This window comes from Osmerus mordax, chromosome 1 (genome assembly GCF_038355195.1).
Source record: "Osmerus mordax isolate fOsmMor3 chromosome 1, fOsmMor3.pri, whole genome shotgun sequence".
NCBI classification, from domain to species: domain Eukaryota; kingdom Metazoa; phylum Chordata; class Actinopteri; order Osmeriformes; family Osmeridae; genus Osmerus; species Osmerus mordax.
In genome coordinates this window covers 10,106,680-10,130,831 of record NC_090050.1, presented here as the reverse complement: position 1 = coordinate 10,130,831, position 24,152 = coordinate 10,106,680, and the positions used below count along the sequence as shown (strand labels likewise).

General features: G+C 42.0%; 6 protein-coding genes across 6 annotated transcripts; 5 read left to right on the top strand and 1 right to left on the bottom strand.

Moving 5' to 3' along the window:
• The first annotated feature begins 93 nt into the window (after nucleotides 1-93).
• Nucleotides 94-3,014, top strand: wdr82 (WD repeat domain 82). The gene is made up of 9 exons (XM_067232841.1): nucleotides 94-445; nucleotides 838-935; nucleotides 1,348-1,414; nucleotides 1,506-1,605; nucleotides 1,707-1,823; nucleotides 1,950-2,105; nucleotides 2,265-2,334; nucleotides 2,451-2,593; nucleotides 2,704-3,014. Exons 1-9 carry the CDS (start codon nucleotides 285-287, stop codon nucleotides 2,731-2,733), a joined length of 942 nt encoding a protein of 313 aa, XP_067088942.1. The 5' UTR covers nucleotides 94-284; the 3' UTR covers nucleotides 2,734-3,014.
• A 368-nt stretch (nucleotides 3,015-3,382) lies between these two features.
• On the top strand, nucleotides 3,383-8,809 carry LOC136940614 (twinfilin-2). Its single transcript, XM_067232827.1, has 9 exons — nucleotides 3,383-3,701; nucleotides 5,998-6,176; nucleotides 6,264-6,359; nucleotides 6,532-6,636; nucleotides 6,773-6,787; nucleotides 6,935-7,060; nucleotides 7,333-7,483; nucleotides 7,682-7,803; nucleotides 7,893-8,809. Exons 1-9 carry the CDS (start codon nucleotides 3,605-3,607, stop codon nucleotides 8,058-8,060), a joined length of 1,059 nt encoding a protein of 352 aa, XP_067088928.1. The 5' UTR covers nucleotides 3,383-3,604; the 3' UTR covers nucleotides 8,061-8,809.
• Nucleotides 8,810-9,406: 597 nt separating this feature from the next.
• cisha (cytokine inducible SH2-containing protein a) lies at nucleotides 9,407-11,486 on the top strand. Its single transcript, XM_067240236.1, has 3 exons — nucleotides 9,407-9,770; nucleotides 10,177-10,325; nucleotides 10,528-11,486. Exons 1-3 carry the CDS (start codon nucleotides 9,751-9,753, stop codon nucleotides 11,019-11,021), a joined length of 663 nt encoding a protein of 220 aa, XP_067096337.1. The 5' UTR covers nucleotides 9,407-9,750; the 3' UTR covers nucleotides 11,022-11,486.
• Nucleotides 11,487-15,454, bottom strand: hemk1 (HemK methyltransferase family member 1). Its single transcript, XM_067240249.1, has 11 exons — nucleotides 15,337-15,454; nucleotides 15,023-15,196; nucleotides 14,796-14,887; nucleotides 14,602-14,695; nucleotides 14,354-14,491; nucleotides 14,204-14,268; nucleotides 13,961-14,010; nucleotides 13,736-13,835; nucleotides 13,542-13,637; nucleotides 13,241-13,351; nucleotides 11,487-12,137 (listed from the first exon to the last, which is right to left on the bottom strand). The coding sequence occupies exons 1-11, from the start codon at nucleotides 15,400-15,402 to the stop codon at nucleotides 12,074-12,076; spliced, it is 1,050 nt and encodes a 349-aa protein (XP_067096350.1). The 5' UTR covers nucleotides 15,403-15,454; the 3' UTR covers nucleotides 11,487-12,073.
• Nucleotides 15,455-15,775: 321 nt separating this feature from the next.
• nprl2 (NPR2 like, GATOR1 complex subunit) lies at nucleotides 15,776-18,758 on the top strand. The gene is made up of 11 exons (XM_067240963.1): nucleotides 15,776-16,433; nucleotides 16,524-16,615; nucleotides 16,718-16,886; nucleotides 16,973-17,081; nucleotides 17,172-17,308; nucleotides 17,533-17,630; nucleotides 17,717-17,753; nucleotides 17,862-17,955; nucleotides 18,033-18,150; nucleotides 18,258-18,400; nucleotides 18,537-18,758. The coding sequence occupies exons 1-11, from the start codon at nucleotides 16,356-16,358 to the stop codon at nucleotides 18,602-18,604; spliced, it is 1,143 nt and encodes a 380-aa protein (XP_067097064.1). The 5' UTR covers nucleotides 15,776-16,355; the 3' UTR covers nucleotides 18,605-18,758.
• A 190-nt stretch (nucleotides 18,759-18,948) lies between these two features.
• Nucleotides 18,949-23,894, top strand: zmynd10 (zinc finger, MYND-type containing 10). Its single transcript, XM_067242610.1, has 12 exons — nucleotides 18,949-19,037; nucleotides 19,617-19,725; nucleotides 19,843-19,959; nucleotides 20,084-20,137; nucleotides 20,683-20,820; nucleotides 20,979-21,067; nucleotides 21,269-21,363; nucleotides 21,510-21,682; nucleotides 22,204-22,329; nucleotides 22,666-22,787; nucleotides 22,959-23,084; nucleotides 23,297-23,894. The coding sequence occupies exons 1-12, from the start codon at nucleotides 18,949-18,951 to the stop codon at nucleotides 23,400-23,402; spliced, it is 1,344 nt and encodes a 447-aa protein (XP_067098711.1). The 3' UTR covers nucleotides 23,403-23,894.
• The last annotated feature ends 258 nt before the right edge of the window (nucleotides 23,895-24,152 follow it).

Genomic DNA, 24,152 nt, shown 5'->3' with positions numbered 1-24,152 from the left:
ATAAACACGGTATCACCCGTTGGTTTGCGCTGCATCGCGAGAGGTCACAGTGCAATCGTGAATGCTCGCTCCTGACTGTGCGCGCCTCCGACGTAGAAGGCGGTGCTCTTTCGTGACTCGGATAACATTTATAACAGGCGGGATTTCCTTAAAGTTTTTGAAATGGCCATCTAAATTTTATTGTTTCATTTTTATTTCTACATTTACAAAGCACGTATACGTAATCTTTGCATAGCATATTCAAATAGAAATCGAGGGTCTGCGCCCCCTCTACAGAGGCCATTATGAAGCTGACGGACAATGTGCTGCGGAGCTTCAGGGTTGCAAAGGTGTTCCGGGAAAATTCAGACAAAATCAATTGTTTTGATTTCAGCTCAAATGGTGAAACTGTCATTTCCAGCAGTGACGATGATTCACTCGTGTTGTACGACTGCCAGGAGGGAAAGTAAGACTCCAACTCAATACATTAAAATCGATTGTTTACTGCTCTAGTTAGCATTAGCATGTAGTAGTAGTACTAGGCCGACCATTGCTTCAGCCTCTGCTGCTGCTGTTACTGGCTAGCTGGCTAGCTAGCTAATCTTTCCCAAGTGCGGCCTACTGCAGTACTACATCCACGGACTTGCGTGTAAAGCCTGACCAGCTTCATAGGCTGTGGCCATAATAGAAATCTTTGTATGTCCAGTCAATTTCTTAAGTGTGTAAGCCAGATGCATAATAATCGTGCAGTTGTATTTCTGTTTATTTGATATTTATATACGTTTTTGCTTTTTCCATCAGTTTACTGATAGTTTTCTAATAGGCTATCATGCTTTCTCTGATCTGTTTCATACCCAGACCCAAGCGCACCCTCTACAGTAAGAAGTATGGAGTTGATCTGATCAGGTACACACATGCAGCCAACACCGTGGTCTACAGCTCCAATAAAATTGATGGTATGTTAGTATACAAATTAACAGCTGATTTCTATGTGTCGACATACATGCCCAGGCAACTTTGTTTGAGCCGCTTTCTAGGCTTGACATATTGTGTGTGAGTAAAATATTGTCCAGTGGTTGTGCATAAGGAGTTCTCTGCAGATGTTGACCCCATGGACGTCTATCAAAGACTATCCCACTGCACACCTTGGTCTGAGGTAGTTGTTTGTACAGTTTGAGGGTCTGCGATTCTGCCCGATACAGGAGCTAACTGTACAAGCCACTGCCTTGCCTAGGGTGGTGCCTCTACGTCTCTTCTGTTCCATCATCTTCAGGACCCGGAGCTCTGTATGCAGTGCTAACTGGAATAGATTTAATTATGTGAATGTTGTTGCATCTAGTCAGTTTCATGCTATTATGTTCATTTCAGACACTATCCGGTACCTCTCCCTTCACGACAACAAGTACATTCGCTACTTCCCTGGACACAACAAAAGGTGAATAGGCCAGAGAAACCCAATGGAATATTATCTTAGACTTTAATTTAACATGAAGGGTTAATTTTTATGCCATTTTCTCTTTATTCAGAGTGGTGGCTCTTTCAATGTCGCCTGTGGACGATACATTTATATCTGGATCATTAGATAAAACTATTCGGCTTTGGGATCTGCGATCTCCAAACTGCCAGGTTAGTATCCTCATTCCTTATGTGTCTCGTTAAATGACTAATAAATACCAAATGTGAAGGCCGATGTGTTAAAACATATTATCCGTTTGTACAACTCTCAGGGACTGATGCACCTGCAGGGGAAGCCAGTCTGCTCCTTTGACCCCGAGGGCCTCATCTTTGCTGCTGGAGTCAATTCAGAGATGGTCAAACTGTACGACCTGCGGTCTTTTGACAAGGTCAGTCTTTAAAAATAGAATTACAGTTGGTAGAATTTGTGGCCTTTTTACTGTTTGAATAAAATGGTTCCTTGGTTCCTTCGTTGGTTTTAAGATGAGCTGTTTTTTTTTTTTCTTCTTCTTTAGGGTCCGTTTGCTACCTTCAAGCTCCAGTACGACCGGACTTGTGAATGGACAGGACTCAAGTTCAGCAACGATGGGAAACTCATCTTGATCTCCACCAACGGGGGAGCCCTAAGGCTTCTCGACGCCTTCAAGGGCGCAGTGCTGCATTCCTTTGGGGTGAGGGATCGTCGTGTGCACAGACATAACTAGCATACATCATAAGCTAAAATAAGCTTTAAGAAAACACGTCTTTGGTGAAGGGATATTGGCGAGTGACGCCGGGAGAAGTACAGGCATGACAACATAAGGATGTTCTTGACTTTTGTTATTTCTCAGGGCTACAACAACAGCAAATGCGTACCACTGGAAGCCTCCTTCACACCAGATTCTCAGTTCATCATGATAGGTAAGTACTCAAGACGAGTGTTCTGTAGCACCGATTTAGAAAGGCACCACCACGGCCTCATTGTTAACAGTAAACTAGACCTGGTAATGGGTTGTTGTGTGTGTCTTCTATAACAGGGTCTGAGGACGGAAAGATCCATGTGTGGAATGCCGAGAGTGGGATGAAGGTGGCGCTGCTTGACGGGAAACACACGGGTCCCGTCACCTGCCTGCAGTTCAACCCCAAATTTATGACTTTCGCCAGTGCCTGTTCAAACATGGTCAGATACTAGTTTTATCGTCGATCATTACGCATGTTTTGTATATGCATTATATCCCATGTTTAAATGAAAGGTGAACAATAATGAGGATTGTGCTTGTTCCTCTCTAGGCCTTCTGGCTCCCCACCATTGATGACTAATGACAGCTTTGAAGAGGGTCACCCTTGGAAGCCATAAAGAAACACCACAAAGAAACACCCCACTTTGGACCAGAAGTGGGGCCACTGAAGTTAATGAATGTAAATATTTAGACTATAGCAATCATCTGTCTGATTTTTCTGTTCTTTTTATACTTATATAATATTAAAACTTTTCATTTTTCTAAGAAGTGTCTGTATTTTTTTTTTTACTCAAGTTGGTCACAAATGTGTTATTAATAACACACGATAATTTATATAAATAAAAATCTGTTTTTTAAAAGAGAAAATGGTAGTCCTTAATTGCTCCATAAGCATTTATATTGACACATAACCAAATGTAAGTTGATTGGCTGGCTTGAATCACTGCAATCTGTCAAGTGGCCTTTTCCTAGCACCAAAGCACATCTAACTACTGACCACCAGTAAGTCAAGGGTGGGGGTCAGGGGCACAGGTGAGGAGATGTTGGCGTTTCAAATCAGTGTCTGAAGCTGGTCCCCTTCCTGTGGGGTGGGGGTTGGTGAGCTTGGTACCCGAGGCAGCTAAATTTGGGAGAGAAGGGATCATGTTCCCTCTAGGCTGCATACGATCTTGCCCTAGTTACTGGAGCTGTGTCCCCTCTCATACTGTCACACGTTCAGAGAGCTCACACTCACTCAGCGATACGCTCATTTAGATCAGTGCTAACTTCCACAGTCTGGGTCAGAGCTTTATTGCTACAGGTTACCCCTTTCTGCCTCTAGTTGACAGGACTGAAACTCTGGGCCTGTGCTTGGGCCTGCTTCCTGAATCCCTCTTGGAACAGTCTTCCTCCTTTTCTTGAACCTCAGTTGAGAACCCAACAGGTGGGATAGACTCCCTAGCTGACCCGCCATGTTTCTGGTTCTTGTGGTGACGGCGGAACTGAGAGAGTTCTTGGTCAGGGCAAGAGGTGGAGCGGTGCGTCTTATCCAGGTGCGGATCCAAGATGGTGAGTGATCCTGGCCGGAGAGACGAGCCCGGTTCAAAAAAGGATGATGGATGTTTTTAATTTATCTATGGAACTAAAACAAATATGAGTTATTCAACAAATATTATGTATGTCATGTCTGATTGTGATGATAGTGTATTTGAAGTGTGTGGGGGAATGATTCATGACTTTTGACCTTTTCTCTTTGACTGTTGGTTATGACCGTTTGACAGCGAGATGTCATTTGAGTTGTCTCCTTTGCCAGAAAACACTGATTTCACAATGTGTTGAGTAACTTCTGGAGTTGGTCAGATGATGTTTGAGCACGCTCAGCATTCTGGCTGTTGACAGTTATTGCATGATTAACACTAATGGCCAAATATGGTTATTATTGTGACAAGTATTTGCATCCTATAGCACAATATTACCCAAATGTCTATAGACTAAACAACTACAGCTGCTGGACTCGATTAGGTAAGTCATCTGTACATCAGGTGAAAACAGCAGAGCAGTCGGGCCATGTGCCAGATTATATATCACAAGGCATCAGTAAAACAATTACACAAAAGGTTGGCTTCTAAGGGCTTGGACTAAATACTTTTCCTAAAATGTGTATCAGGATGTTTACATCCTGTTTGTGTGCTCTGACTGACATTGTGTCTAGTCACATGGTGATGTGAGACATCTGACAGATTCAGTCGACACCAGTCTGGGCGGTCTACATGAAGTTTGAGGACTGTCTGTCACCAGGAAGTTTATAGGTCAACAGTCTCTAACACTTTGGAGTAAAACTGCATTACATTCAATTGATGTACTGTCTGGGTTTTATGGAGTTGACACTTTTGTAACGTGACATCCATGGACTTTATTATGTCTTGCTGTTCAGTTATAGTTGCATGCCAGTGTTGAAAGAGAAACAGGATAGGATACAATTTCATCATCGCTACATGATTTGCTGCCTTGATGTGTCACTGCAATTCTAAGACCTCATTGGCTACTTTCATAGATCATGTGTTCCTAGTTAGTTTGGTCACCTTGGTAACAAATTTCTCATGACTGAGGGGGACAGCGTAGTTTAGCCTCTAACAATATGACAACAGAATAATCCACGCAGGGGTGGGATGAGGGTTCTAATGTGTGAGGGCGAATGAGAGATAGAGAGAGAGAATGGCTGATGGAAAGTATGTGTCTGTGCTGAGAGTTGGAATGTGTTGGGGCCCAGAATAGCTACTGCTGTTAGGAAATCCCCCGCACGTCCCCCAAGGACACAGAAATCTTGGTTTGTGTATGTATTTCATTATATCTGCATAGATTTCTACTTATAGAACATATTTTATATACATGCGTAATTGCAGTTATAAATGTGTAACTGTAACTATTAAGTATTTTAACAACAACCTTGTCTTGTACATAGCATACTTGTTCACAGGTTTACTTTCCTTTCAATCAATTTATTTATTTGATCAAGAGGGACAGTGTACATGAATGTACACTGTCATTAAAATGTAAATGCCCCCAATTATAGCCAAAAGGCTAGTTTCCATTGGCAGTCCCCCTGCCAGAGTGAAAAAAGAGTATACAACCTAAAAAAAGGCATTAAGTGAAAATATATCAAATATAAAACCCCAATACACAAGCTCCACTTAGTCCTTAACCTCGGGTAGAAGGGAAAGAACAATGGGTATACAAACAAGTGGTAAACAATCTCCTAATTCTACTGCTTACCCACCCATTATCACATTTTTGGTTATTTATCAACAATGTTTGTTTAATGCTTAAAGTAGCTTAGAATAAGATCTGAAATAGTTTTGAGTTCCCTTCTGCCATTTGTTTGTCTGTCTTGTGTTTTACTGATTCATTAAACACAATTATATAATCAAAGACATTCTGGCTTATTGAGCTTTTTATTATAATTTTCTGATGCTGTTAATCCTTTAATCTTTGGAATGGACAATTATATGACAGGATGATGATTTGATAAATAATTCATTTAAATGTCGAAGCTCATTTCAGACAACTGTTGACAGTGAGCATGAGAGAGAGATGAGAGAGAGACATGAGAGAGAGAGAAAGAGAGAGAGAGAGTGAAAGATGAGCCACTGAGAAAGGGGTACATGCATGAAACAAGGGATGAAAGATAACATTTGTCACTGAGAAAAGGACAGAAAAGGTTTAATCTGCAGCGGCTTGGGTTGTTATACAAAACATGTTTTTTTTCTTTGATCCTCCATATACCTGAGGTATATTTGATGAGAGCTGTGTTAGGAGAATCTCACAAATGGGCAAGGTATGTGATGAGTAGCGCTCTGTCTTTCAGAGCAGCTGGTTCTGGGGACATACAGAGAGCCGTCACAGAGCTGGGACCAGGACTATGACCACTTCCTGCTTCCTCTCTTGGATGACCAAGAGCCCTGCTACATCATGTACCGCCTCGACTCCCAGAATGCACAGGGCTATGAGTGGATCTTCATCTCATGGTCTCCAGACCAGTCCCCAGTACGTCACCACAAAGAAAAGAAAGTCTTTCACAGATAGGTCATACAGGTCACATGATGTCGTATCCACCCACTGTGTTGCCTACAGGTGAGACAGAAGATGCTGTATGCTGCCACCCGAGCCACAGTGAAGAAAGAGTTCGGGGGCGGTCATGTTAAAGATGAGATGTTTGGCACTGTTGAGGTCAGCACCATCATAAGAAAATCCTCAGGGTTGTAAAGATACTCCAGTTGAAAAGCCACTATATTATTAGCATGCCATCTAATTAATCACCAGCCATGTTGGTCAGATGTTCTCATTTGTAAGCTGTTTAGATCCATTTTCTAAATGGCCTGCCGTTTGCTGTCATCACTAGGAGGACATCTGCCTGCAGGGCTACCAGCGCCACGTGACCTCCTGCTCTGGGCCTGCACCACTCACAGTAGCAGAGCAGGAGCTCCAGCGAATCAAAATCACAGAGGTGAGAGGGCAAGACTCAGGTCATACAAAACAGAGCACAGCCTTTGTGTGTTTTATATTTGGTTTTATATTCTTCATCCAGCGTCTAGGGTCCGTTTGATTCAGTCGTTAACTCTTTGCTGTCGTTGCTTTTCCAGGGCCGTGTGAAGCAGGTGAGAACGTACACAGGCAGTGTTTTCATGACCTCTGACAAATTGATGAATAATTCAAAAAATATGGATCATATATGATGGCATGCTCCATCGTCTCCCCTCTACAATCAGTCCCATCTGTGTGTGTGTGTATTCTGCCCTCTGCAGGTGAAAACAGAGATCACTGTGGAGAGCATGCACCAGACAATGCAGGGCCTTTCTTTTCCCTTGCAGGAGGAGGCCAAAAAAGCTCTTCAGCAACTTGCCCAAAAATGCATCAACTACATACAGCTGGTGAGGGAAAAACACTCATGTAATACTGCACACTCATTCGGGCAAGTACACAACTGACTCATTATCTGTTGAAAGTGTCCTTTTTGAACATGTATTTCACAAACTGATTTCTGGACATGTATTCAAAATCGTATAGCATTGTCTCATAATGCAGTTGGCACCTGTGAAATATTACGTTAGTTATACTTGACAGATAATGTTGTCGTCGCAGTTATGGTCTGCGGAATTATTAAATATTATAGTTGAGCTAATTTACTGTGTCTTTGTTGCAGAGGTTGGACACAGAGAAGGAGACAATTGAGCTGGTCCACTATAACCCCACAGAAACACGTGATCTTCCCTGCAGGGTTCCGACTGACACACCTAGATACCACTTCTTCCTCTATAAACACTCCCACGAAGGAGACCATCTTGAGTCTGTTGGTTAGTCACTCTTATTTCCTAATGTGATTAATAACAATTATTATGCATTGATGGTCGTAAAATGCATTTTTTAAGCAGAATACTAAAGCTGTGACATGCTCCTAACTAATACGTATTTTCGGATTATTTGTTGTATATGTTATATTCACTGACCCCCCCCCCCCCCCCCCCCCCCCCCCCCGCCACCCCTCTCTCCAGTGTTCATATACTCCATGCCAGGCTACAGCTGTAGCATTAAGGAGCGGATGTTGTACTCCAGCTGTAAAAGTCGACTGCTGGAAGAGGTAGAAAAGGATTACCACTTGGAGGTCGCTAAAAAGGTTAGCAGCAGCCTGTCCCAATACTTCTGGGAATATCTGAGAATTACATCTCTTTGTGTGTTTACACTTTGTCATTGTATTTGGTTCAGTTGGAGATTGACAACGGAGATGAGCTGACAGAGGAATTCCTGTACGATGAAGTCCACCCTAAACAGCATGCTTTTAAGCAAGCCTTTGCCAAGCCCCGTGGCCCGGCAGGCAAAAGAGGGAATAAACGCCTGATCAAAGGAGCTGGGGAAAGCAGACTGGAGAGCTAGAAATTGTATTTTCTAGTCATATCCATATGTCTTCTCCTTTCTCCTCCTTGAATGATTCTGCTCTCCTAGTTCCCACAGGCAGCAGTGGAAAACCAACAGTGGATTTGTCTTGTCCTTTGTATTTCAACATAATGTCATTTTTGTTTTAAAGTTGAAAAAAATTGTTTGGGACATAATATTTCAATATCTGAGTAAGACTAGTTTACCATTACAAATGTATCAGACGTTCTAACACTATTGTCCATGTTTTCATTGCCAGAAGTCTAGTATGTAAACAAAATATATTGCGTAGAAAGGATGTAAATTAATGAATGCTCATTCCTGCAGTATTCCTTCAGTATTACTAGTTCAGAGTGTAACAAAACGATTTTTTGATGGCCTTTAGGGTGTGCAGAAATGGATGACATCAACTTTACAGAATGTGATGTTGTATTTTATTTATAAATTGGTGGGTTTAGATTCCCCAGACAAACAACATAAATTAAAGTAAATATTGATACCTGTATGCGAGAGACAAAAACAATTGTGAGATAACGGGGTTGTTGTCTCTGTAATGTGAAATTGATCTTTTAGGATGTTGTATGGTACTTCTATTCATGATAGTCAGTATATTTACTGCTATGCACATACATTACATTAGATATGTGATTCTCTCCTTCCATGTATGTCTAGCATCTCCTCAATATTTGTATAAAATACAAGTGATACTTATCAGGAAAGAAATTCCAAATAAACTTTTTTTTCCTGCATGCTTGTGATTCTTTTGTGTGTGTGTGTGCGTGCGGGCGCGGTCACTGTATTGGTAAAAGCAGATAGCAACAAATAGTTGGTACATGCCATCATATCTACATGGATTAACCGTAGGGACTATAGGTCAATGAACAAAACAGAGTATGTGTATTATATCTCAAATATATAACAGAAAACGAATGAATTAGAAGTCATAAATAAAACTGTTTATAAGTGTACGTGACACACGGGGTCGGTGTGGATTTTTGTTACTAGCTGAAAGCACAGTTTCTACGGTACTGCGAAATCAACTCAAATATGTATTACAAAAAATAGCCCATTTACGTCCCATTGTCTTGGTGAGGCACTGAATTCTCTGAACAGTAGGCAAAGGTTTCAAGTGGGCGGAGATGAACTCACGATCATTCCTGGAAAGTGAATGAGAGGAAGACTCGATGCCTTTCCTAGTAGTGCCGTTCCAAAGAAAACTGGACGGAGAGCCAAGTTGTAGCTTTCCTACGTAACATGACCGATTCACAAGGCAAAACTCTTCATTGCAATATGGGCTACTTCGAAGTATAATTTGTGTTTGTGCATGCATAAGGCTTCTCAGCAAAAAATAGGGATCGCGGCGGCGGCAGTTTGGCTGACGTCAGAGGCTCTGCTGTACAGTTCTTAGAATAGAATTCTTGGAATTGGTGATTTTTATAAGCCAAACCCTCACAGTGTCCTTCACACATTTGGATCTCACTCTGGAGACAACACACTTCGAACTGCCGCTTAAGATTCTACTAATATGAATAATATTTTTACTCCTATATTGTAGCCAACATTTCAGAAGGTTACAACATTTATATTGGAAATACTCGGCGGATTTCGTGTTAGAATAAATAGCCTTATTAAATTATTTGCTCCTTTAGTTTTGGCCGTTCTTTTGTCACAATATATTTAACATAAGAACATGATTCTTTGTGTTCAAAGGTAAGTTCACTTTCTTTTGTCTCTATTATACTTTTCATAAAACATACACAAATGCTAACAATTGGTTATGCCGTGTGAGACACATCTTTCCTTCGTCAATACTTTTATATTTCTGATGTTACCAAAATGTATTCTCGGTCTGTATTTTTATATTTATTGAAATATCTACTGTGAATCATCACTTTTTTCTGGTATTAAAAAAAGATCAATGGAGACAATACATGATAGGCTATATCACCATTCCTTGTTACTATCCTAAATTAAAATAACTAGATCCGACTGACTGTGGCCTCTTCCATGCTGGCTTCACAAAGAAGACAGGAAATAAGTTTTGTGATTAATTTGGGTTTATTGTTCATCATACGGTAGGTTTGGTCAGTACTTATGTCTTTCCTCTTGTTTCCAGCCCCAGAGCTCTGCCGCATACAGCCACCGAGTCCCCACTAGACATGCGGACATCGATGGTTCCCTCCCCCCACTGCATCCCTCCACTGTGGGACCCCACAAAGGACCTCCATGCAATCGCCAGCAACTTCTATTACCTGGACAACTCAGGTAATACCCTGCTTTCAGAGTAATTCAGCAGGCACCAACGACGTTGAACGGAATAATTATGTTAACCCAAATATGTAATTAAGGGAGCTGACTTAACTAGCTGCGCTACTCAAGACTCACAAATAAAGCCTTGAGTTTAGATAAAAGGGGGATAATCTGGTTTACCCTAATGACGGAATGAACACTCTGCCCTTTCTCTCAGGGTGGTACTGGGGGTCCATCACAGCAGCCCAGGCCCATGCAGCTCTACAAGGAGCCTCAGATGGATCTTTCCTCGTCCGGGATAGCAGCCACCCCATGTATATGCTGACCCTGTCTGTCAGGACTGCCCGTGGACCCACCAGTGTACGAATCCAGTATAGCAGTGCCCGTTTCCTGCTGGACTCCAGCTCACCAGCCAGGCCATGTCTGCTCTCCTTCCCTGACGTTCCCAGCCTCGTGCAGCACTACATGGGACCAGGAAGTAGAGTAGAAGAGAGGAAGCCGGAGGAAGCTCCTACCAAGGCCTCCCAACGACTGCTTCAGGAGTTCACTGTGGTGCTGAAGCTGAAGAAGGCCGTGCATAAGCCCCAGGCCTTCCCCTCCCTCCAGCACCTTACTCGACTAACCATCAATAAACACACTGACTGTCCCACCAAACTGACACTGCCAAGACCACTAATGCGCTACCTGCAGGACTACCCATTCCAGGTATGACAACCTCAGCTCACATCCTACGGAGGGCTGGGCTGAATCACGGTTCTCATCAAGAAGAACTGGCATAGGGGTTTCCTTACACAAGGAAGCCCTGGGCAGTGATTGCCCATCGTGGAGTCTCTGCTGATGTGAGGTCCAGTGACTTGAAACAATCTGTCCCAGGAAAGAATATCCCGATTTGGGATTTTTATTTTCCTCACAAAGGGCAGTGGGGTGTCACATACCCCTGCAGGAGATGGACTAGAAATCACAACTCTGTACTGTAGAGTATACTTATTTTATAAAGGAAGGGAAATCTGTGCAGATCTGCCTCCCCTTTGTATGCTGCGGGTATACCGTCTTTTCATAATATGAGCTCTGAATTTGAAAATAAAATGTATTTTTATTGTTTTCATTATGTTTCAATAAACGTTGCATTTTTTATGTTAAAAGTCAAAAGTTTTCAATTAAAAAGATGACGCGTACATGCCAATGCTGTACTAAATGTGCTTTTGTGTTTTAGTAGGTCGTATGGCAGTTTATGAGCAGGAAACAAACGAATTGCTAGGGCAAGAGGGCTTCTCACATTCCTTATTGCACAATGTCAGCAAACTTTTGAAACAAAAACCTCCCTTTCGACTCAAGTTTGTGCAATTATGTTTTTATAAGGGACCATAGGCATCATTTAATTTGTTTTTGTTGAGTGAGCAATCGGTATCAAAGTCTGGGAGTCAACAAGCGATAGGAGAGCAATTCATCAGCGGATTCGCAGAACTACTGCACGCTTTCTGGGTGGCTGAGATTCTGAGAGCGAGGGTTCTAAGAAAAGCTTTGGTAATTACCTTCAGCCTAGTGCTTGTGTTTCGGCTGTCTTTCACTCATTGCTACACTGACACACAACAAAATGACTTAACTCGGCAAATATAAATGTGTCGTCAAGGCATGTATACAAAATATGTGAATAAGCCCATTCATGTATCCGTGCGTGCGTGTGTCTGTGTGTGGGGTGTTTGAAATTTAGGCTGTAGCCATCTGGCTTGATGCCAGTGTAACAGGATCGGAATCTCAGTCCCTCAACCCTGCTCCTTCTTCAGTCCAGCGCTACCCTCCTCCTTTTGTAAGATGCAAAATCTCGGCCTTAGAAAAACAGACAAGGAGAGACAAGGACTTGAATCCGACCAAAGTACTACTGGTGAACATCCACATCACCATTCACATCATGGATTAGTCAGTTATGTAAACAACATTATCCTTATACAGAGGGCATTTATTACTACGTGGGCAAGTCTGAACATTTTTATGACTCATGGCCACACCTGTGTTTTAATTCATCACTGTGGTCACATTGTTGTGGCCAATTTAGACTTGTGCTGCTTCTGTGTGTATCAAGGCCTTAGCCATGGAGTCAACATTGGGGGGGACTAATTACATTTGTTATGAGAATTTCACACAGCGTGCGTGGTTGCCTGTCATAGCGTAGCACATTTATATTTTTATATCAATATATTGGGGGAGACATTTTGACCAGATTTGAATATTGGGGATGTTTCCCCCCCAATATATATTATGATTACGGCCTTGGTGTGTATAGAGTGTGCGCGTGTTAGGTTTGTGTGGTTGTTGACTATTACGTCACTTGCGCACCTGTGGGTATGTGTGTTAATTATTGCAGGTACGGGGGTTATAAGAGGGCCTCGCAGGTGAGCGTGGGGTAGGAATTAGGGTTTGGGAAACCATATCGTTTTTCAACCGTAGGTGTGTGCGGGTGGTTGTCTGGATAGTTGGGTAATCTGATTGTCTTAACCTAGCCCATGGGAACAGTCCTTTTTGTAAAGTATGTTTTATCCTGTTTAAAAATAAAGTGTTCAACTTAGACGGGATGGCAGACCTCATCATTCTCCCCAGCGCGAGATGGAAATGACTTCAAATTCCCTCCACTGGCATTCCTTTCGTGGTTGGATTGCCAGTACACAAGTTGAAAAACAATGTGGCTTCCCAAACCCTAATTCCAACCCCACGCTCACCTGTGAGGCCCTCTTATAACCCCTGTACCTGCAATAATTAACACACAGGTGCGCAAGTGACGTAATAGTCAACAACCACACAAACCTAACATGCACACGCTATACACACACACACACACACACACAAGCAGCACAGGTCCAAATTGGCCACAACACACATAGTAATTTGTCCTGACTTGTTATCTGACTAAACTACAGCAATGATTCATTCCTGACCTGTTGGTGATGTCAGGTTGTGTGCTCACGTACTGCAGCCCGTGAACGTTCTCCTCGACCCATCGCTGGATGAGTGCAGGGTGCCGTGGGTCTACCTCCAAGTACACACGCCTGAAAGGAATATCACGCGTAACTATTTCACAATCTCAATATCATCATTTTGTATTATTATTGACTGGAGAACATTTTCAACAGTTTTGAGCCCCTGCGGTCTTGTGCACAGTTGTGTGGAGATTTTTGGCTAGACGCACATGCATGTCTATGGTAACCTCAACTGTCGTGTACAAAGTTAAAACCTCACCCATGGTCTGACAGGAGTTTAGGAGCTATAGCTAAAATGTGTCGGATCACCTGCATCCCATCTCTCCCCCCGTCCAGGGCAGCTTGATCCTCAAACCTGAGGGCAGTTAATGGTCATAACGGTCAGGATTCTCCATCCACACAATTCACACTCTGACATGTAACTGACGTAGACAACACACGTGTAACCTTTACCTAAGGATTTCCGGTTCAAGTGATGTCATATCCTCTGAGAACAGATAAGGTGGATTGCTGATCAAAGCTGAGACAGGCCTGCACAGGTTTACTTCTGCATCTGCAACAGCATTCACTCTCAGTAAGTATCATCATCAGTCATTATTCCTTTGTCCAACAACCAAACTACTTATCCTACAGTACTGGCCTTGATTTATCAATTCTCGTTGTTTTGATTGAACTCACCCTTGATAACATCCATATGATAAACCTCAAGTCGACCACTTAGGCCCAAACTGTAACATACAACAAACCATAATAATCCAAAATATATCAACACTTGATCATTTTATTCTATTATCTTAGTCATAACTGACAGTTGGATAAGTGAATACAAAACTCCACATATTATGTAAATGTTTCCTAGAGTTTAGTGGAGAGATAAGGTCAAATGTATTCATGTTGTGTCAAGGATGTGTTCACCATTACCAGTGTGCGTTCTCTTGCGTCAAGCTCACTGCATCCTGGCTTTGATCCAAAGCAAATGCTCTGACCTGATAAAGAGGATTATTGTCAAGGTGAACTTCAGTAAAACAATATCACAAGATCAATGCAGCAACAAGTGGATCAACAAATCACCTGCGGAAGGCTCTTCAGTAGACTAAGGGAAATTGCTCCAGAACCACAACCTACTTCGAGGCACCGATAACCAGCCTTCGCACTGACTACAGCCATATGGCCCTTCTGGAAATCTGCAAGTACCAGGCCAACCAGCTCCTGCAAAAGTACAGTCCCCAAGAAACTGGTTATGTTTGCGGATGATTATGAACATTTAGGTTTAACAACATATTTGTCCTTATCTGAAGTGTCTGAATGATCTCCTTCACCTCAGTTTCCGGTCTGGGGATGAATACAGGGGGCCTCATCTTCAATGTCAGATCTCTGAAGTCCCATTCTTCAATCACATACTGTACGGGCATTCTGAAACAAAACCCAATTACTATGCGATCACACAATACAAAAACATTTAACATACATCCATGAAAAATGATAACTAGTGCATGACAACCTCTGCATGTACCTGGTAAGTCGTTTGTTGCAGAGATCCCATATCTGTGCTGTTTGCTCTTGTGTCAGTAACTCGCCCAGCCTGTCCTTGGCAAGGCTCTCTAGCTTTAATTAGCAAGGAAGTAACAGGGTCAGGTAGCCCTTAGAAATTATGTCTTTATTATGCCCTCTAATGTAGTGGCTGAAGCATGAAAGCTATAAAGCATTATGTACTCCAGCTCCAGAGTAAGCAGCACTCACGGTTTTAGCACCAAGCAGATGTGAAATGATGTGCTGACTAGAGAGCTGTGGCTCTGACACATCTCTGTGTACAAACGTCTTGGTCCATAAATCCACAGCTTGGAGCACAGTGAGTCTATTGGCTTTTGGTAAGGCTGGGACACTGCCATTTTCTGTAAGACAGGTACACAGTCCCTAAAGAAAAGAGGGGTGAGATATTCAGGGTCAAGAGCTGACTTGTTAGTTTTACAGATGTCAACAGCCATGATGCTTCAAACCCCACACGGCAGTTAATGTGAAGCTTGTGTAAAACCGGACTACCATTTGGTATTTACCTTAAACCAGCTCCTTTTGCTGTCAAAACGTCTACAAACATGGTTCAACGGCCCTCTAATCCACATGATTTTTGCACTAGTTTAGCTAAATTTTGAACAAATATTACAGGTGTCCACTGTGCGTTTCTACAAGTTGATCTCTTTAAGTAGTTAATGTGCTTGAGCGACATTACCGCTTCAGAGCGAATGCTTTTTTCTCCTTCAACTTTGATTGGAGGATCGCATCCAACTTAAATGTGCGTACACCGCCATCTACTGTGCAGGAGTATGACCACCTACATACCCAGAGCTGTGCAAGCGCAAGCTTCTGTTGTCACATGTCACATTTTCAGAATAAAAGTAGGTTCAACATTAAAATTCAAAGCCTAAACATATAAACATGCAAGTATAAATACAAATGTATACAATGCATGTTGTGAATGGATTAATATACAAATTATGTTCTAAAAGCGATGCATTCTAGCCTCACATCATGATGTATCTGATGTAGACTCCCCTATGAGTACCGTATCTGAGAGTAAACTATTGCGCAGACATTAGTTGTAGGGTGTTGCGGAACGAGACCATATTTTGATTCTTGAGCGCTATCGAGCTAGCTGTATAGCATCCAACTACATACACATCAACACAGCTACGTTATATGTTTGTCTTGATAAGTACAGATAGATAGGTAGCTAATGCCTGCGAAATGTAGCAATTTTGTTCATAATAAGATTAAGAATCACAAAAACGTCGTTGGAAAGCAAACTCGCATGATATCCTGTTGGCAAGTTTTCATGTCTCTCATGTTATGATAGCTGAAAAATAAGTCTCAAGAGATGGCTGCTGTAAAACTTGTGTGCTAGCCTGTTAAGATAGCTAGCCAACGTGTATGAACAATGATTAATAATTTATTATAGGTAGATTTACACCTACTACCTACTACAGTGTATGACAGTGATTGTCAGTGAGAGCAGCGACTGTACATAGATATACACCACAAGTTTAAGCAGGTTATCTGTCCTGTAAAAAAAGAGGTCATGAGAATGACTAGTAGAATTGAGTGCATATTTTTCAGTGAGTTTCATCCTACTCTGGGTCCAAAGATTACCTATCAGGTATGTACAGTACACACCATACTGAAACATTACCAACATGTCCATTGTGCTCAGTCTGCTATTTCATCCAATGACTTGATTTTTCTACAGGTTCCAGAGGATTACATCTCACGTGAGCTCTTTGACACAGTGCAAGTGTACATCATTACCAAACCAGAACTTCAGAACAAACTCATCACTGTGTATGTAAATTAGTCATCTGTTTCTTTTAACTCAGGTTGCCAGACTTACTGTATGTTTTTGCTGCTAACCCTCTATTGTGCTTCTCCGTTATTGCAATGTAGAACGGCAATGGAGAAGAAGTTGATTGGTTGTCCGGTGTGCATCGAGCATAAAAAGTATAGCCGCAACGCTCTTCTCTTCAACCTAGGGCTAGTGTGCGATGCACAAACCAAGACGTGTGCCCTTGAACCAATTGTCAAGAAGCTGTCTGCTTATCTTACAACTCTGGAGGTATAGTGAGAATGAACCATCAAACTGTCATAGACTAATGTTGATAACTATAACAAGGTCATAACAACATCTCTTTGGTCATGCAGCTGGAAAGTGGATTTATATCCAACGAGGAGAGCAAACAAAAACTTCTACCAATAATGTCAACCTTGTTGGAAGAACTCAATGCCACAGGAGCCTGCACTTTACCAATTGGTTTGTGTTTGTTTCTACACAGATAGACCAAACAATCGAAGATCCAATGTAAGTCTCTCGCTCATCCACTGCCCTTTCCCCCTGAAACAGACGAGTCGAACACCATCCACCTGAAGCTGATCGAGCAACGCAGGGATCCTCTGATTGTGCAGGAGTATGACGTGCCGGTCTTCACCCAGTGCAAAGATCACTTCATCAAGTCCCAGTGGGATCTCACCACTCAACAGGTAACTCAGATAAGCAGACGGATAAGAACAGGCAGACACGGCACAGTCCTTCATGCGTACGATTAAATTACTGAGTTATGCGTTCTCTTTAGATGACTTCCAAAGTCTCTTAACATTGTGTAACGAATACTGGATTCAGCCTTTTTCAGAAAAGACGTGTTGAACACAGATGATATGCTAGAAAAGGTTTGATATGACAGATCTTCTGTCGCAATGTTTTACAGATTCTGGCCTATATTGATGGCTTCAGGCATATCCAGAAAATCTCAGCCGAGGCAGATGTCGAACTTAATCTTGTCCGCATCGCTGTGCAGAACCTGTTGTGAGTACATTAGTTGTGTGTAAAGTAAGGATTGTTAGCACTATCCTGGAATTCCAACAAGGACACTGAATTTTGGTTTTTCACAGGTATTATGGTGTTGTGACTCTGGTGTCCATCTTCCAGGTATTCAAACACACATCAACTTTATCACTTCTGTCTGCTCTACTCTCTGCCTGCCTGCCTGTCAGTTGGTCAGTCAGTTTGTGTGACTAGTGTGACCTATCTCCCCAGTACTCCAATGTGTACTGCACAACTCCTAAGGTCCAAAGCCTCATCGATGACAAGACCATTCAGGAAGAGTGTCTGTCCTATGTGACAAAGCAAGGTAAGTAGCTTCAATGTGTTGCCACTTGAATAAAGAGTTGGACAGCTTCTAAACATCTGTTTGAATGTCAATGTCAGGTCAGAAGAGGGCCTGTTTGAGGGATGTGTTCCAGCTCTACTGTGGCCTCACCCCAGGGACCACAGTCCGTGATCTGTGTTCCCGTTACTCCCAGCAGCTGCAGAGAGTAGATGAGAGGCGAGTCATCGTTCACCCTACAGACACAGTTCTTTATCCATACTGTGTGTGTGTTCGTTTGTTATGAGACGTATTCAGATGAGATGATGTCATGCGGTTTCCCTCAGGAAGCTGATTCAGTTTGGGCTGATGAAGGCCCTCATCCGCCGGCTACAGAAGTACCCAGTGAAGGTGATCCGTGACGAGAGGAGCCGTCCACCTCGCCTGTACACTGGTTGCCACAGTTATGATGAAATCTGCTGCAAAACAGGTATGTCCGAAGGTGTTTGCAAGAATACCTAGAATGGTTTGTTGTCGTCGCGAGTACTTGATAAGGATGAATGTACCTTTAGAGAAATCTCCATACAATTTCAAGGTCTTTCATACCATTGTTTTGTCCTGTCTAGGGATGAGCTATAGAGAGCTGGACGAGCGTCTGGAGAATGACCCTAACATCATTGTTTGCTGGAAGTGATACACAAAGTGGAACAAGCTTCTTTGTTGTCGTTACATGTGATATATGTAAATATACGATTGAAAAACATGTGTTTAAAACATACACATCCCAACAGTGATGACAAACGTTTGTTTGTCAAATGTGTATACAAATGTAAAAATAAAAGTGAATTGTGCCATTCATCTAATTTCCAAAGGCTTTCTACATTAAGCAAAGGGGCGTTATTATGCCCCCTTCTGGTTAGAAAACCAGCATGTGTTTACCGTTACTATGACAACTATAAGACTTCTGCTTCACTGTGTCCCCACTTATTAGCAAAGCGATTCTGCAACTATAATTTTGTAGCCAACTCTTTTTTAGACATGGAAACGTCTGTTCTTTTGTATGGGGAGGCAGAGGGATATGTTCAAAGTCTGGACATTTGTACTATCAAGGAGATTGGCTCTTCTAGGTAAGTTTAATAACTAACAAGCTAGCCTAGCTCTAAGCATTGGTTGTGCTTGTTGGTAAGTACAGTACAGTAGGCTACTGTATAGTAACATAGTTTAACATAACTGGCTACAGATATCTTGTTAATAGTTGTTGGGTCATATGCCTTCGGGTCACATGACCCAAAGGTTCATAACGAACCATCGTTGTGTTTACCCAATTTTACCCAATACAAAAACAACTAAAAATAATTTTCTTTTAACCTTCGCAATGTGGGGGGTCTGAGACAGCCCGACGGTTAAAAGAAAATTCCTCACTTTGTTTTTGTATGTGGTAAAGTTGTCGCAATACGACGGTGGGTCACAACGACTGATGGGTCAGAATGACCCGAAGATAACACAAGGGCTTACTAGTTACTGTAGTTGTTACTGTACTGTAACTCCTGGCTGAAGCTAGACTAGCAGCAAATTACAATCGGATGCATAGCTTATGATAATACAAAGATAGGAGAATATGAATTCTGATGTTACACACATAATTTTGTCTCTAGTAGTATTAGCTACCAACAGACATCTAAAAGCGAGTGTCTTTTTATTCACAGGTGGTTTAAACAGCATGACTATTTAGAGAAGCTCAACATGCAGGCAATTCTGAACGCATCGGCCGCACAAGAAGAGTTCATCAAGGAGCTACTTGTGTCACATGGGAAGGTCCAAGTTCAACAGTCGTCATCTTGCTTGCTAATATTTTTTACGTTTGACCCAAAAAACTGATATGTCTTGGGAGGTGAGAGGTTTGTATAATTTATTTGTCTTCTTACCCTGCAGATTCCCATTCTGGTCCATGAAATGATTCTGGTAGAGATTTGGAAGCAAAACGTCTTTCCCATTCTTTGTCAACTTCAGGATTTTAACCCTAAGAGCACATTCCCTCTTTACATGGTGGTGAGTTGTAGTTTGGAATTCAGTTGTTTCAGTACTGCCAGTGATCACACTCACTGGCATCTACGGTTCATTTAGTTTGAACCCAAAGCTCAACATCTTTGTTTGTGCTGCCTCCTCTTGCCAGATTCACCATGAGGCCACAATCATAAATCTGCTGGAAACTGTCATGTTTCATAAGGTGAGGAATGAGATGTCCTTGTGTTTGAAACATGGGCTTTAATTTACCTTAAAATGTGACATAATCAGAGAAATCACAATTCCCAATAGTGTCACGATGAAATGACATATTTTGCATTGTTTAGGAAATTATATTTTAGTAGATTAATATTACACATCCAGACCACAGTCCTAAAGTAAATTTGTCAGAAATGTTGTTCCTACATATACAGGCCAAATCACTGTTTTGCTTAAGACATGACATAGCCTATCAAATCTATAAAATTATAGATATATCTTGTTTCATGTTACATGTTTCGCCATTGTCATGCTTGATTGGACAATAAGTATGAGATAGATAGAAAAGGCAAGATAGAGAGAGAGAGGGGACCGCATACAGAAAATGGCCCAAGCTTCATTTGAACCCGGGGCACTGTGTATAGATAGATAAAAAGTATAAATACTGAATGTCTTTGCTGAAACTTTCTTGCGATGACTCATAATTGACTGTAAACAAGATGTCAAAAACATGTCTGAGAAACGTTTTGTGTGTTTTTGTGGTAACAGGATTCCTGCGAAGCAGCAGATGATTCTCTCCATGACCTGGTGGATTACTGTCACAGGAAACTGACCCTGCTGGTGGGTAGAGCCTCCAGGGGTGACTGCCTGACCCTGGACAAACAGACAGACGTATCCTCTTTGAAGGTACAGTAAACTATGAACAGGTATTGTAAACTAACTTTACTGAATTTCTGTGTATAAAGGAAATAACACTAACTATTTTTTTAGCTTTCTTTTTTTTTCAGCATTGACAATTTACTTTGATTGGAATTGGAGGATACCCATTTTTTGTTTCTTTCCAGGAATTGCAGGAACAAAATACAGCACTGGAGTTTGAAATCTCCCTCAAGGCGCTGTCCGTACTGCGCTACATCACTGACCATGCAAACAGGTATAGCATGAGGTTCCCTTTTCTGTGAAGTTTGGAAATCAGATCTTCTTTTGGGAAAGTGGGAATTTCCACTTTGAGACTCAACTTGATGTGGGTGACCTCACAGTCCACCTACAAAAGCCTTTAAGCTCACAGACGTGCTCCTAATACACTTCATGTAGAGCCACAGTATCTATTTCATGTGTTTTCTCTATTTTACAGTATCAGTGTGATCAACAGGATGCTGTGCACCCATAATCTGCCCTGTCTGCTGGTACAAATGGTTGAGCACAGCCCCTGGAGTCGTTACACTTCAGGTTTGCCTCACAGCCTACTACTATCACACATACCATAAAGTGATCAAACTAAGCCTGAAACGCCTCTCACTTCATAAGCCACCATGTACAAGCCTTCTCCTCAAGTACTCCCTCCGATACTCCCTATCCCTTTTTTGTGCTATCAGGCAACACTGAAAAGTACATTGATGGAAAATGGCAGAAGATTCCACCCCAAGACCATCTCAAGATGTCAAAGCTGGACGGACAGGTCTGGATTGCTCTTTACAACCTGTTGTTGAAGGAAGACTGTCAGAGGAAATATGACTTTAACAACTTCAACAAGAACCAGCTCCTTAAGGTATTGTGTTTAGTGCCGCCACTTTCCAGACCCTTCAGTGTCACCCATTGGTTTCAAAAGTCCCTATTTGGCAGTTGTGTACTGTAGTATGACACTTGTATCATAGTATAAGCCAGTGCAATACAGCCATCCCTCTGATGAGCGAGTGCGTTCACATCCTTTCTGTCAGCCTTTAAACTTTGACTCAGGAAGCATGTGCAGTGCCAGATCATTGTTCTTTGGAGTATTATCTGATCTCAGCACTGATATGAAGACAGGGAGGTATCCAGGCTGTGTTTTGACTGAGCAGTTTCCTCTCAGTGATATTTTCATCATTCTCTTTCTTTCTTGACTGTGGGGAGTCTTGAAACGTGCATGCTCAATGTTGCATGGCTCTTGTGTTTTTAGCCTATCGCAAAGATATTATCACATTGTCCTTGTGCTCACTGAGTGATTGGACCATACTTCCTTATTTTATTCCAAATGTAAATGTAATAAAACTTACAGTAGTCATAAACTGTTCCGTCATGTTTGTTCTACAGCTCCGAGGTTTTCTCACAGAGGTTTTGATCGACCAGCTGCCCAACTTGGTGGAGCTCCAGCGATTTCTGGGCCATCTGGGAGTTACAGACCCTGCTCCTCCTAAAAGAGACTTAGTACTGGAACAGGTGAAGATCACAAACATATACACATACATATACACATGTACAAACAAATGGTTCGCCACGTACCAAATAACTCTAGTACATCTAAAGATTGTTGAATTACCTTGCAGACCAATCAAATGAAAACAGCACCAAATATTTTGTTATTTTTAACTCTAAATAATTAATACAACCCAAATTTGGTGGGTAAAATGTGGAGCAATGATAGAGGGCAAAAACTCCTGGTACTCTACACACACACACACACACACACACACACATACACACACACACAGACACACACACAGTGATGTATAAATAGCTAAATATTCCATGCTGTATTCTTTCATACATGTTTAGATTGCTGAGATGTGGAACAACATTATGCGTGACAATTCTGGGAAGTGGAAAGCCATTGCCAAGTATCAGGTGAAGGAAACATTCAACCCTTCGGAGAGTGTCCTGAGACAGCAAGCACAAAGGTACGGGCTGCCATTAGGCCAAACTTAAAGGAAGGGAAGAGCATGGAGGGGGCCAGTACAAACTCAAATGACAAAATCTGGTCTCAATACAGCTACATTCTGGACAGAGGATTTGTGCATTACTAGTTACTTTCTCTTAATGAACATGGACATAATCCCTTTATCGGCTAGGTTGGCCCAGACGTATAATCTAGATGTCATGGAGAATATGCTCCCGGACAAGCCCAAATGTGGGGCCTGTGGGAAGGAGGCTACGAAGAGATGCTCGCGTTGCCAAGGAGAATGGTACTGCCACAGGTATGACAGATAATACAGTGTTGATCTGGAGGCCTAGTGTAGGTACAGTTAAAGCTTGCGTGCTACTTAAGTTGCAACAACAAGCAATATCATATTGTAACATTTTAGAACTGGAAAATAAGAAGCATTCATATACCATGTGCCACTCTCTGGTCTTTGAAATGTTGCGTCTGTGACGTCTATGGTGATCAGATCTTCTTCCCCCTCCTCAGAGAGTGCCAGGTGAAGCACTGGCCCAAACACAAAGTAGCCTGCCAGCTCATGGCTGAGGGCTCAGAGAAGCTTCAGCGGGACCTGGACATCCAACCCTTAGACTGAGGCGTCCCTGAGACAAGCATCTGAAAGCCTGGGTGTAAGTAGGAGAAAGAATGAGAGGTCAGAGTACCAATCTGCACATGCCTTCCAGAACTTCGATGCTGAGTTTTCCAGGGACTTCGATGCTGAGTTTTTGTGATTTTCAGGATTGTTTGGTAACCTAATAAAGCTGACGAGGTTCTGGACTGCTTATTAAATTTGTTTGTTTTCTGTCTCTGGATGAATTGTAACTGCCACTTTCTTTTGAATGCACATCTTTGCAAACTGTTTTTTTTTTGTGTCATTCTTACTAATACTCAAACTTGTTACGGTAATTTAGAGAAGTACATTTTTTGAAAGGCCGTTCTGATAAAAAGCATAAATACCTTAGCTGTCAAATTGAGTTTACATTGCTTTGATCTCAGATTTGAACACTGTGGGAATGTGTCCACTCCTCCACCAAATGAAATTGCTATGGTGATCTCCTGTATGGTGTGTTTGTCTTTTTGCACAAGATCCCTGTTGTGAAATAAACGAGATGATTTTGATCTACTATGATTCATTTGTAGTGTACTGGCTTAGTCACAATATGTGGTTAAATAAAATTTGCAAAAAAACCATACAGCGTTGAGTTAAATACCTACAGATACAAGGGATTATGTCCCACAAGTAAGAGTTGGGGGATTTTGTTACACTGACACCCACTCCTGCACAGGACTGGACTCAGAGGCACCCCCTACGTGAAAAAATGCCGGATGTTAACAGTAGCCTATA

Excerpts from the sequence above, each read along its gene's own strand:
- wdr82 (XM_067232841.1), top strand. The coding sequence starts at position 285 with ATGAAGCTGACGGACAATGTGCTGCGGAGCTTCAGGGTTGCAAAGGTG. Across the intron at positions 936-1,347 it reads CAGCTCCAATAAAATTGATG|ACACTATCCGGTACCTCTCC; the intron begins GTATGTTAGTAT and ends TGTTCATTTCAG. Across the intron at positions 1,415-1,505 it reads TTCCCTGGACACAACAAAAG|AGTGGTGGCTCTTTCAATGT; the intron begins GTGAATAGGCCA and ends CTCTTTATTCAG.
- LOC136940614 (XM_067232827.1), top strand. The coding sequence starts at position 3,605 with ATGTTTCTGGTTCTTGTGGTGACGGCGGAACTGAGAGAGTTCTTGGTC. Across the intron at positions 6,360-6,531 it reads AGATGTTTGGCACTGTTGAG|GAGGACATCTGCCTGCAGGG; the intron begins GTCAGCACCATC and ends TGTCATCACTAG. Across the intron at positions 7,061-7,332 it reads GCATCAACTACATACAGCTG|AGGTTGGACACAGAGAAGGA; the intron begins GTGAGGGAAAAA and ends TCTTTGTTGCAG.
- cisha (XM_067240236.1), top strand. The coding sequence starts at position 9,751 with ATGATTCTTTGTGTTCAAAG. Across the intron at positions 9,771-10,176 it reads ATGATTCTTTGTGTTCAAAG|CCCCAGAGCTCTGCCGCATA; the intron begins GTAAGTTCACTT and ends TCTTGTTTCCAG. Across the intron at positions 10,326-10,527 it reads CTATTACCTGGACAACTCAG|GGTGGTACTGGGGGTCCATC; the intron begins GTAATACCCTGC and ends CCTTTCTCTCAG.
- hemk1 (XM_067240249.1), bottom strand. The coding sequence starts at position 15,402 with ATGTGGATTAGAGGGCCGTTGAACCATGTTTGTAGACGTTTTGACAGC. Across the intron at positions 14,696-14,795 it reads TGCAACAAACGACTTACCAG|AATGCCCGTACAGTATGTGA; the intron begins GTACATGCAGAG and ends GTTTTGTTTCAG. Across the intron at positions 13,638-13,735 it reads CTTGAACCGGAAATCCTTAG|GTTTGAGGATCAAGCTGCCC; the intron begins GTAAAGGTTACA and ends AACTGCCCTCAG.
- nprl2 (XM_067240963.1), top strand. The coding sequence starts at position 16,356 with ATGAGAATGACTAGTAGAATTGAGTGCATATTTTTCAGTGAGTTTCAT. Across the intron at positions 16,616-16,717 it reads CAGAACAAACTCATCACTGT|AACGGCAATGGAGAAGAAGT; the intron begins GTATGTAAATTA and ends ATTGCAATGTAG. Across the intron at positions 17,754-17,861 it reads CTCTGGTGTCCATCTTCCAG|TACTCCAATGTGTACTGCAC; the intron begins GTATTCAAACAC and ends CTATCTCCCCAG.
- zmynd10 (XM_067242610.1), top strand. The coding sequence starts at position 18,949 with ATGGAAACGTCTGTTCTTTTGTATGGGGAGGCAGAGGGATATGTTCAA. Across the intron at positions 20,821-20,978 it reads CAGACGTATCCTCTTTGAAG|GAATTGCAGGAACAAAATAC; the intron begins GTACAGTAAACT and ends GTTTCTTTCCAG. Across the intron at positions 21,364-21,509 it reads CTGGAGTCGTTACACTTCAG|GCAACACTGAAAAGTACATT; the intron begins GTTTGCCTCACA and ends TTGTGCTATCAG.